Below are 12,272 nucleotides of genomic sequence, written 5' to 3'. Positions count from 1 at the left end.
TCAACTATCAAAAGAGATAAACGGAAATTTTTGCAACAAACCTAAGAATCCATGGGCTTCATTATACATTGATAAACTTTTACTACTTTCAGATACAGGTCAGTTTTCTATTGGAACTTTGCAAAGTTTACCTGACAACATGAAATTTCTAGAAGTTCACCAAAATAGTGAAGTCTGTGGGATGACTATTTATATTTGACCAAAAATGGCCTTAATGTCTAAGAAAGCTTGTTTTATGTCGAAGGCTTTGGAAAAGAACGCAGGATCTTTACATTGCAGCATTAACATGTTTTCTCTGAACTGGACATTTTTGTGGAGCACATTTCCAGTCATGCATCGTTCCCTGAGTTTTTCCCTGTGTTGTTTGGTACGTCTGCATTCATTGTTCACGTAAAACTCATAACATTATGAGTTTAAGCATTTTGTTTCCCTTTGACAACTTATAAACTTATTCAAAGGAGATGATAAGAATCTGAAAAATGAAACAAAGCATATAATAAAATTTGACTATGTATAATTCATAGCACATTGGAATGGGGATTTATTTGCTACAGTTATGAAAACATGACATGGATGATAGGGATGTGAAAGCATCATATATCTGTGGAGAAATTATTCTGGATATCTTAAAATTTAATATGCTATTTTATATGATGCAATATATAACTGAAATGTGATTATACTGTGTTCACTTTACCACGGAATTTTAGGAAATTGTCATGAGAAATTTCACACAGTGAAGTCTCCTTACCAATACAGAAAAAGATAAATACACAGATCAAATCCCTTTGCAACAAAACAGCAAGAAAATCTCTACATTGCAAAATCTATTTCCCAATCCACTCACCATCTCATCTTTTTCTAAGCAAGATCTAGTTAAGCAGAAATCTTGAACAATAAATAGAAGAATTTAAATTGCCCATTTGAGGGTGTTTAAATGGAGATTGATTTGGCTGTTTATGCTTTGGGTGTATGATAATACATTCTTGACACATACAAAGATGTGTTCTGCAATATGTTATACTTGCACTTGCATATCGAGACAGGAACTTGTGAAATGTACTTTTTATTTAATGAACAGTTTTGTGATCATAAGACAGGCTCTAAGATAACTCTGTGAGAGAGAGGACTTCATTGTCTCCTGACGGTGGTCCGTTGTATTATCTTAGCTCAGTTGTTTTGTGCTGAGTCCTGAAGAAGAAGGACCTCAAATGGACCTGGGCATGAAAGATTCCCCTCACCAGCTCTGCGGAGCCATTATGGGGATGAGGGCATTCCATGCTAGACACCCTCCCTTTTAGTGAAAGTCGTCAAAGAAATTTGAAACCCTCTAGTAATTAAAAGGAAGAGATTTACATATTGATGCTTATAGTTCCCATGTATATGACTTGAATAGTTTAACAAATCAACATCTATGCAATTCAATTTAATTTCTTTCAACATAGCTATGGTTCACCCAAGAAATCACTTAGAGTATGTGGTTTCCTTCAACTCACAGGTAGACGCCATGTACTGAAATTCACAGACCAAATTCTGTCAACATTTTAGCATTATTTCTGACAACATTTTTAATATTCTGCTACATCACTAGGATTAAAGTAGCAAATATGGTTGTCTTGCTGTAAAGGACCTATTTAATTTATGAAAAGATAACTCATTTCTAAGTATATAAATAATCTTTGCTTATACTATCTCCTAAATGCATAGTACAGTGAGATTAAATAAGGTAATTATAATTTAAATATTTTCATACCTAACCTGCACATGCTATTTTGTTATTTTTGGCTCCCTAACATCAACTAAATTCAAAAGTTTAAAATACTTTTTCTAGTAGTCTTTAATTTCTGCTAATAAATAGTTCCGTAAAAACCTCAAGTACCCATCACCTTAAAAAGAATTGAGATCTACATGAAATATTTGAAAATATAAGCCAACAGTATGTGAAAATACATATAAACACATCATTTACTCATGGAAAAATAAGCAGCTATAAAAGCTTAAGGAGTGTCTGGGCCTCCTTTTAAATAAAAGGGTATGTGACTTGTGAATAAAATATAAAGGGTTACTAAATGAAAGCTGAAAACATAATACTTTTATTATGTCATAAATAAACCATGAATTCCCAATGGAATTTTGCTCAAGATTTGTGAGTGTCCAGGTATGTTTGCCATAAAATCGACACAATGTAGATGTGTTTAGCTGAACAGAAACCTTGTCTGCCAGTGACAATGAAATCCAAATCGGGATTTCATTTTTTTTGTGTGTGTGTTATAAACAATGATTGGAATTGGTAAGGTGAGTTTTTATATAAAAGTTTGTGGAAAATGTTTACATACACAGTTGCTTTTAACCCTTTACTCTTGTGTTAATTTAAAACATTTTCAAATCCTTTGTGATGAAAAATGGTTACAGGCAGAAAAGGAACAATTTCTTACACATTCCATCCCACCTCTTAAAAACAATGCACTCAAATATTCATATTGAGGAAATGATTGGTTGAGAAAATGGCACTAACCAAATAATGCATAACTATGAGTTCTGAATGTGTTTTATAAATCTGTGCATTCATTAATCTTAAATAGACACCTAGGGGTTGAGAAGAACCTGATTAGTGATGTATGGATCATTTTGTCTTTCAAAAGAGCATTTGGTGTTCAATATATAGAAGTAAATTTTCCTTATATGACTATAAATCAGTTGAGAAGCAACAGCAATTTAAAATGTTCTGATTTGTACTATTTCATAATTTTCCAATTAACATTATCTTTTAGGAGGGTGTTTATTTTTAAATTAAATTTATTAGGGTGACATTCATTAATAAAATTATATAGGTTTCAAGTGTACATTTCTATAACACATCATCTGTATATTGCTTTGTGTGTTCACCACCCAAAGTCAAATTTCTTTTTGTCACCAGAGGCTTTTTAGTTTTAACCATGGTAAAATTATTTATTTCATTAAAGTTGAAGAAATTAAAAAAAAAAAATTTCAGGCTCTCAAAGGCACATGACTTAGCTTAAAGCAAAGTAAAATTTTCTACAATATTTAACCTTGTACGCCTTGATGTTGATCCCCAAATTAATGATGCAGGTATTTAAGACATATAACTTGACAATGCTATTTAAAATAATATTTAGTACATTTAACGGTACAAACATTTAAATCTTCTACTTAAATAGACAGGAGAGCATTACAGATTCTTAAGCACTTGGAACATAATAGGATAGTCACTAAAAACTATACATTTTTAAATTAACTATGAACTAACAGTAGAATCTGGTAATGGACAATGGATAATACTTTATTTTGGTTCCCTTTATTCTTCCTGCTGACTTAAATTTTTACTTCTCCCCTTTACTGTTAATCCTGTAATGTCTTGCTTACTGATACTTTGCTATTGCTAAACTTCTGTTTGCTGATCTATGTTTTCCTAAAGTTAGACTGAATAGAAAATTCAGGCTTGTGTTAATATAAAAGAAGAGCTATAAATTCAATGATAAGATTTAATTAATCTTTTATTATTACCATCTTTGAAGTTCAGGTAATAAATTGTAAGCTTGGCCAAAAGTACTTCTTCTGATTCATTGCTAGAGACCAGCACTTCATGTATCATCAAAAGTGGACAGCTTTCTTTATTTCATGGGTTATTTAACTTGAGAAAGGAAAAGTAACACAAACCTTAAATTTCTTATTCCAGCTATTCTTTTCTAGGAGCCAAAGTCAACATTTCTGTGTCCCTAGAGCCTCTCACTTTCACTATGGAATGTTTAGAAACTCAAATTTCTTCTCTTTTTTTTTTTTAACGAACAGTTTGTCTGTGCAAATGCACTGGATTTGTTGAGCTAATGCTGTTTTTCTGGATCTTTCCTTCTTTTCTTGTCTGTGCTTCAATGCCTCCCCAACTTTGCAATGTAGCAAGCTGAGCAGTTGTTCAATCAGATGTACAACCCAGTAAGTCATTTCTAAAAGTTCCCGCTGTAACATATCAAAGCATGAGGATCCATTGATCACATGTCATGTGTGCCATACTGGGGAGGCTTCGAAAACATTTAGGAGCCTCTCCCCATTTCCGTTCTGTCAGAAGAAATGACCTGTGCAGAGGCCACTGCCATTTCTTTTGAATGTACAATTGAAAAATTGAGAACTCAAAGATATATTGCCTCCTTCGTAACTTCAAATCCAAAGCTATAGAAAAGCAGAGGTCAGCTACAGATCTAGGCTCCTGGAATCCTTTCTTAAACCCTTTAAATGCAGACTTATCTCTACCAAGAAGGATTTGTAAAATAGCACACATTTTAATATATGTTACATTCAAGTGATAGAAGTGAAAATAGGTTTAGATTTAAAAATAGGGCTATGCTCTTTGAGGTTGGTAAATGCTTAACATTATTGTGGGTTTCGTAAGAGTTAAAACATGTCATTTGGCTGAGGACAAACTAAAATATAGCTTCCTAATAACAGATAGTAACAATTCTGATTATAGCTGAATGGTAGAAAAAAACAGGTAACTAGTATAAATACATATAAAATGGTCGAGATGCCATCTCTAAGTTTTGTATCCTGACAGGTGTGCATTTATATGAAGCAGTTTATTTGTTTCTTTAACTTATTCAAGAAGGGCTTTTTTTGTTTTGTCAACTCAAGTGGCTTCCTGGGAGAAATGTCACATAAAGTTGACGAGAATATGTCATTTGGCCGATGTGATTTGTGCCATCATGCGTTTTAATTACCCTCTACTTATCAAGTCCCATCACAGGAAAAAGGAATAGCGTGTAGAAAAGAGACAATTCAGCCAACAGCTTTTTGTTAAGACGCTGCTGCAGAATACATACTACATGATACACAAAGTGCCCGGATATATTTAATTAGATTCAGGCTCCACCTTCCACTCTGTAAAACAAATTTTATTCTTACAAACTGAATTCCTCAAGCCCTGTTGAGCATCTTCATTCACCTCTTGCCCCAAATATGATTTTTAGCATAGCAGCAAAACATAATCCAAAGTTCCTTACCCTTAACATGTGAATGGAAGTGCTAATAAGCAGGCACAAGACAGTGGGGATATGAAGAAAGACAAGTCAGATTGGAATATCTTCAAGCTTGAAAAGTGATCCTGGGATAAAAACAGTGTTTTCTTTAGATCATTTAAAAAGGTATAATGTAGTCCCACTGAAATTGTTTCATGCTTACTAATTGAGGACAGGAAGAAAACCTAGGCATGTCCCATTTTGGATGTGTGCAGGACACATGGGAAGGACTTGACCCTGTTGTACAGCCTTACCAGGACCACCGTAGGTGCTCACCATCCCTGTCAGGATAGGTGGGCTCAAGGAAATAGCTCCGTGAGCTTCCAGGCCATTTCCAGAAATACGGTTGACGGCGCACTTATTGGACTTTCCCTTCATTTCACCGCCAGTGATGGGTTTTCAGGATGTGAAAGCGAACTTTTCAGTTCTTCAGGTGACTAATTCAAAAGTCATTGACTGACTTTTCTCCCCCGTTAATGAAGCCAACCCATTGTTTTGGCATCCTGGGCATATAGCCAAACTTTCATTATTTTAACTCCCTGTCTACTGATATTTCAGGGTCCAATTCCTTTTTGGACTGATAGGGATGCAGTATGATGAATTTATATCATTAATGTCTTTTAAAAAATGACTGTGTTTTTCCAGTTATAAGAATAATAATGGTTACAGAGGAAATTTGCAAAAGTATAGAAGGACATAGGAGAAAATAAAAATAACAAGACATCTCACCGCCCAGACAATCAGGAGGAACATTTGGGCTGTTCCCTGCCCAGACATCTTTTGTTTTTTATTGTTCTCTTCTCTCCTTGATCCCTTTCTCTCTTTTTCCTTTTTTCTCTCTCTTCCTTCCCTCATTTCCTCCTTCCTTCTTTCCCTTTCTTCCTTCTCTTTCTCCTTCATCTCTTTCACCTCCCTTTATCCTTTCATTTCTCTCTTTTTTTATTAAATTACTTCTCTCTTTTTTTTAATCTAATGCTCTTTTCACCAAATTGTGTCAAAGTGTTTATTGTGTTTTATATTCTACTTCTTAATAACATATCATCAGAATTTTCTCATATAATTAACCATTCTTCCAAAACACTATTTTAATGGTTATTCTACTCTACTTGTTCCCCAAATGTTCATTTCTTCCCTCTTTCTCTCTCTCTCTCTGTGTGTGTGTGTGTGTGCGCATGTGTATGTATGTTTGCCAGTATAATGTTCATAAGAGCATCTTTCCTGTTAATTTTCCCAAATTTCTATTCTTTTCATAGAATAAATTACTGACCAGCGCTTTTAAAAAGCTCTCAATTGTTCCTGCCATTTGCATTTTAGAGAAGTTCTACCAAGGCACATTTCTTCCAGCACTGAGTAAAAGCAGCGTTTTCTGCCACACCCAAACCAACACCAAGAACCATTTTACATAACTTTGACAAATGCATAGGTGGATTGTTTTTTCTTGTTTCTACTTTCTGTTCTTTAATTACTAGTGCCGTTGAGGTTTTTAACACATTTATTAGCTTTTTTTTTTTAAAGATTTTTATTGGGGAATTGGGGGAAGGGGAACAGACAAGTTGCTGTCCTTTTGTTCTTCAGTCTAGTTGTGGAGGACGTTGCTTCACTGGCCCAAGCTGGCACCATCATTGCGCTCTTCCCAGGCGAGGCAGATCAGTCGCCGGCTTCTGGACGGCCGCTCACTGCGGCTGCTGCCCGCTCATGCTGGCTGCTGGCTACATACGGTAGCCCATGGCAACCCACTGCAGCAGGGGCTGTAGCCTATGCCATCGCTGGCGACTCAGGGCAGCCCAGCTCCAGGTTGAGCTGTTGTTCAGCATCTTAGCTGTAGAGGGCAGTGTCACTGGCCCTCATATTTAGGATCCGAACCAGGGCCCTCTGGCATCCCAAGCCAGCTCTTAACCACCACGCCACTTGGCCGGCCCTTAGCATTTATTTATTATTTTTTTTCTGTACATTGTTCCTTGAAATCATTTAAACACTTGTTTTTGAGTTTGTTTTGTTTATTGTCTTGTATAAGTTATTCTATGCTTTGTATAGAGACTTTGTCAAATTTGTGGCAAAGGTTTATTTAACTTAAATTTTTTTATAGAGAGAACTGTTTTTAAGTTTTTGATCTATGTTTCCCTTTAGGATTTTCTAATTGATTTTATACTTAGAAGTCATTTCTCATTTCAAGAATATTTTTTAAATGTTTAACGTTACTTTTTATGTCATTTTAATCACTTTACCTGTCTATTTTGATTCATTTTGAGTGGTGAGATTCCAACTTTATATTTTTTTAAATGATCAAGTAATTATCCCAATGCCCTTTATTAAAAAATTCTTACTTTATCCACTGATCTTGATACAATTTTATTGCATAGTAAGTTCTCATATGGACAATTGTCTTCATTTCTGAGTTTTTGCTCATTTTTTGTCAATGTTTATTGCTTATTGGATCAGAATTTTAATTATTGTGCCTTTATAATATTTTTAAACATCTAGTGAAACAAATTCCACCCCAATTCTTTTTGCTTTTCATTTTGTATTATTCGGTTTTAATGTTCTTAGCTTTTAATTTTCCATCATTCCAAGTAAACTTCAGGATCACCTTGTCAATTAAAAAAGCCACAATTCTTTGTGTTTTTAATTTGAATACTATTCAACCTATAAAATAATTTTATAATGGTTGATATCTTTCCAATATTATTTCTTCCCATTCATGAACTTGATGCAACCTCTATTTATTTCAGTGATCTTCTACAGTAAAGATTTGATATTTTTCTATTGTAGGCCTGTGATATTTCTTTTTAGGGACAGTCCTAAGCGTTTCTATATATGTAGTTTTTAGATTGCTGTTGTGAACACTGTGTTTTTCCTTTTATTTTCTAACCAGTTATTTGGTACCTTTGGAATTTATTTTATTCTCATATGTTTATTTTGAATATAGTGACCTACAACATTTAGCGAATTATAACCTAGTTGTTTTTGATAGATAATTTTACAGTCAGTCCTATGTCCACCAATCCAAAGTAAATCAGAGTAAATAAGTTTTGAAGTCCTCCTGGGAGGACTTTGGAGCCCTCCTTCCTAGAATAGCAATAAACCTACTTTTAAAAACCTTTTACTCTAGTCACTCCATTTTACTAAGTGATACTCTAATGCCATTTCTTAGGAATCTAAAATTTTGCCTTTGCATGCTTATTATTTCTTATAATAATAGCCTTTCTGCAGCTTAACTACCAGCCTCCACCCCTGGAAGAGTTTTGTCTTGTCATTATAAACACTATGCAGGTTATATTCAGTTGCGTTCTTGTCTTCCTTTAGTTCTTAATTGTAGACAAATAATATGTTGTTTTCATCAGTCTCAAATACCTTCTTTGCTTGTAGCCCTAGAGGTTATTGTATTCAGAGATGGTATCCAGAGTTCTCTTGTATTTTTTTAATGAATCCTTAGACCTCTGGATTCTAAGTTTAGTGCTTCGTATAATGCCCTCATTGCTACATGGCAGATGACTGATTTGGAGGCACTGGGACAGCCTCGCTATTGGCCAGAGCACACTCGAGACGCCTCTGAGTTTCCCACACACACAAGTCCCCCACCTGCATGGTCACTACTCATCGAAATCCCATCTCTTCTGCAAACGCCTGTTTTACAGAGCTCACATTTTACATAAACGTTCCTAAGAAATAAGATCAAGCATTTTTCCAGTCCAGTGGGGGAAAATAATCTTGTTAATGTTCAGTGAGGTCTTCCTGATTTATATGTCATTATAGGACTGTGTAATCCCAGAGACCTGACGGGCTGAATGATAAATACTTTCACAGTCCTTGTCTAGGTACAGTGGTTGCTTTTTACAATTTTTAAGCTTATATCTGAAAATTATTTGATTCTCTCATAGACTGGGAAATTACAGCCATTTAAGAGATAATTCAGGGCTTACACATAGCAAGTATACACACACACACACACACACACACACACACATACACATACACCACTTGCACTTGATCCAAGATTTCAGTATCTAAAGCACTCAAGTATTATAATATTTGAAATGACACTTAAGATTTGAAATTACATGTTTTGTTTCAGAACATCCAGATAATTACCTCAGTTCTCCACATTGCTAATTTTAAGAGATTCCATAGTTAAAAGGTATTAATTACATTAATAATTATTTTTGTGTTTGAAGGGTCTTGAAAAGTGTTAAGCATACAACTGATTTTTTTTAATTTTGTGTATGTGACATAAGAAAAATATTTTGAACATTTGTTTATGTTTATTTATAAATATCCTATTTGTTCCATCTATGACAAGAAGTTTATTGTAGGAATAGTTATACACAAATTGTGAATATTCTAGGTGTGGTTATCTAGAATTGTGAAAGAATACTTTTCTGTAGAACTAGGCAGTTAAGATTCAAAGACTCATCATTATTAGTTACCAAATGTATTTAGCCCCAGCTATTATATTTGCTATTCATTAATTAGATTTAAAATCAAATTTAAAGTTTATAATATGTTAAAGCTCTATAATCACCCTTAAAAACTTTATTTAAAAAAGTAATATTTCTAAATACTGCAACTACATGAAGACTGCAACTTCTTTTACACGATTGAAATCAAATATAATGTTTAAAGTAGTTTATATACCCGGTTATACTATTAAGATATGAAAGGAATGTTAAGCATGGTTAACAGACACTAAACTCCCAAGGTGCTGCAATCAAATCATATTTTTACAGTGCATAAATTTAGCAAATTATTGCTAAAACCCACAAGCAGCATGGAAGAAAATCATCAGATTCATTAGTTAGTTTTCCGCTTGCAGTTTATGGTCATGACTAATCATTTGTTTGAGAGAAATGATTTTTTATTAAAATTAAGGCCCATTGCAGAGAGAGCATAATTGAATATCCCCTGCCCAGTTTCACAGCAGGTTTCTGGACCGAAGTCAAGGCTTTCCTTTCTAGACACTCGGAGTGATGAACTACCATTTTATTGAACATAATCAATGACCAGCCTTCCCATGAAGAGTGTAAATAAACTTGTAATTTGTCATATTGATACTATCAATCCCCGGTTTGGCTTTAGACACTTTTTGCTCTTTACTTTGATTTAGATATAGGATTAATCTGAAATTTGTGTTATTTCCTGAAATAATTCTAAATTCTTTCGTTAAAAGAACCACTAGATACTGTTATGGATTACTTGTCCTAAGTCATGATGAGATTTCTCCTTTGTGCTTGATTCAGGCTTTCAAAATCAGTTCACATCCAAACGGTGAGGCTTGCCTGCTTCAGGGAGACTCCAAACTTTATTTTGATTATTCCCATTTGTGGGGAAATTTCTTTACATATAAAAATGCAAGAAACATAATTGGGGGGGCCATCAAAACTTACTGATCTAATATGTTATACAGACATTTCGGAACTGTTCTTTTTCCAAATTTCTGTGTTTCTATAAGATGATTGAGCATTACTCTCAAAGTTACCAGAAATATTTTGAGGCAGGACTAGGTACCTGGATTTGCTCTTAAAATGACCTGTTTAATCAGCAAAATCGAGTGTTTTCAGTCATAAAAGAATGCTTATTGGTATTCCTTTGGTTTTAATATCTGATGGATATCTTTGAAAGTGACAGTATGCTTGGCTATAATTATGATAAATAAGTTCTGAAACCATTAAAGGGAAAATCCACACCAATCTGGATTTTCAAGAGCTGGATTCTGACTTACGGACAAAGTTGATATGGCTTATAAGAATGCTATGGGCAATCGCTTTCTAACCTTTTGGGGGAGCTAATTTCAAACCAACCATCAGGTCCCTAAGGGGAAATAATTACTGTACATTTTCAGTCTAAACCTTGAATGTGTCAGAATGCCATGGTAGGATGCCAGGTTCACGTAATGCTTTATTCAAATATACATATTATTTTTCCTGCAGTGTCTGAAGTACATTAGGCTCAAATCTGTTGTCTACTTTTGATCCCCATCAAGGGTTGCCAGTTCATATTAAAGAACCCATGTTATAATTTGCAAAAGCAAGAGTATTACCTAAATGCAAATAAACTGCTTCCTTCACTCCATTTCTAGAGGAGGGCTCTGGCCTTATAACTTTGAGAGAGGCTTGGCTTTATAAGCTCAATTTCCCTTTGTATTTCTTTAGTATAGTATCATCCCCATGCATGTAGGTTACAGCATAACACACTCATGCTATACAGCTTAACAATTTCAGCTCTTCCTGTACAAAGTTGTGAGTCAGGCCAAAGAGAGCTGGTTACCTGCAAGATCTTTTATAAATTTCATGGAAGCTTTTATCTCCAACACATATGTTGGATCGGAGATTCACCAGTCTTTAGTCATGTGAAACTGTTACCTTGTGTCTTCACATGGACCTTGGTGATGAACCGGAAGCAGCTATTTCTCTTCCATTTCTGTATGACTCTTTCTTAACAGCTTTCTATTGACTTGAAGGTTTTTTTTGTGTGTGTTTGTTTGTTTTGTTTTTTTTTTAAAGATTTTTATTGGGGAATTGGGGGAAGGGGAACAGACAAGTTGCTGTCGTTTTGTTCTTCAGTCTAGTTGTGGAGGACGTTGCTTCACTGGCCCAAGTTGGCACCATCATTGCGTTCTTCCCCGGCAAGGCACATCAGTTGCCGGCTTCTGGACGGCCGCTCACTGCGGCTGCTGGCCGCTCACGCTGGCTGCTGGCCGCTCACGCTGGCTGCTGGCTACACACGGTAGCCCATGGCAACCCACTGCCACAGGGGCTGCAGCCTACTCCGTCGCAGGCGACTCACAGCAGCCCAGCTCCAGGTTGAGCTGTTGTTCAGCATCTTATCTGTAGAGGGCAGTGTCACTGGCCCTCATATGTGGGATCCGAACCGGGACCCTCTGGTGTCCCAAGCCAGTTCTTAACCATCGCGCCACTCGGCCGGCCCTTGAAGGGTTTTTAAATGCTCTCTATTTACACCTTCATTTAATAACCCTTCCAATAATTCTGGCACCAGTATTGAAGGTGGTTTGATGTAAATTCTTTTGCCCAGAAATTAGCATATATATATATATATATATATATATATATATATATATATATATATATATAACTAAAAAGTATTCTTGAGGTTATCTATTTGTTTTAAAAGGAAGAATCATTATCACCTACAGGTATTACCCACCAAACACCAGGCCAGCTAGAAACTTGGCTATGGTCCTTATTTTAATAACATGACCTAATTTTAGCATCATATGAAGTCAACCGTGGT

The 12,272-nt window shown here is 35.1% G+C and overlaps 1 protein-coding gene across 16 annotated transcripts in view; it reads left to right on the top strand.

Annotated features, from left to right (window-relative positions):
* The window catches only part of ERC2 (ELKS/RAB6-interacting/CAST family member 2), a 974,141-nt gene that overhangs the window by 476,455 nt on the left and 485,414 nt on the right, over nucleotides 1-12,272 (top strand). For 9 of the 16 annotated variants that reach the window (XR_002125343.1, XM_019654361.1, XM_019654356.1 and 6 more), the window contains one exon: nucleotides 3,916-3,951. The exons of the other annotated variants lie outside the window; for them this stretch is intronic. Coding sequence is in view for 8 of the 9 variants with exons in the window: in XM_019654361.1 (XP_019509906.1) it covers nucleotides 3,916-3,951 (36 nt within the window). In the remaining variant the exon portion in view is untranslated. The remainder of the gene's footprint in view (nucleotides 1-3,915; nucleotides 3,952-12,272) is intronic. 16 annotated transcript variants of the gene reach the window in all.

This window comes from Hipposideros armiger, unplaced genomic scaffold (assembly GCF_001890085.2).
Source record: "Hipposideros armiger isolate ML-2016 unplaced genomic scaffold, ASM189008v1 scaffold_220, whole genome shotgun sequence".
NCBI lineage: Eukaryota > Metazoa > Chordata > Mammalia > Chiroptera > Hipposideridae > Hipposideros > Hipposideros armiger.
The sequence above is the reverse complement of the archived record's forward strand: the minus strand, read 5'-3'. Positions and strand labels throughout refer to the sequence as shown.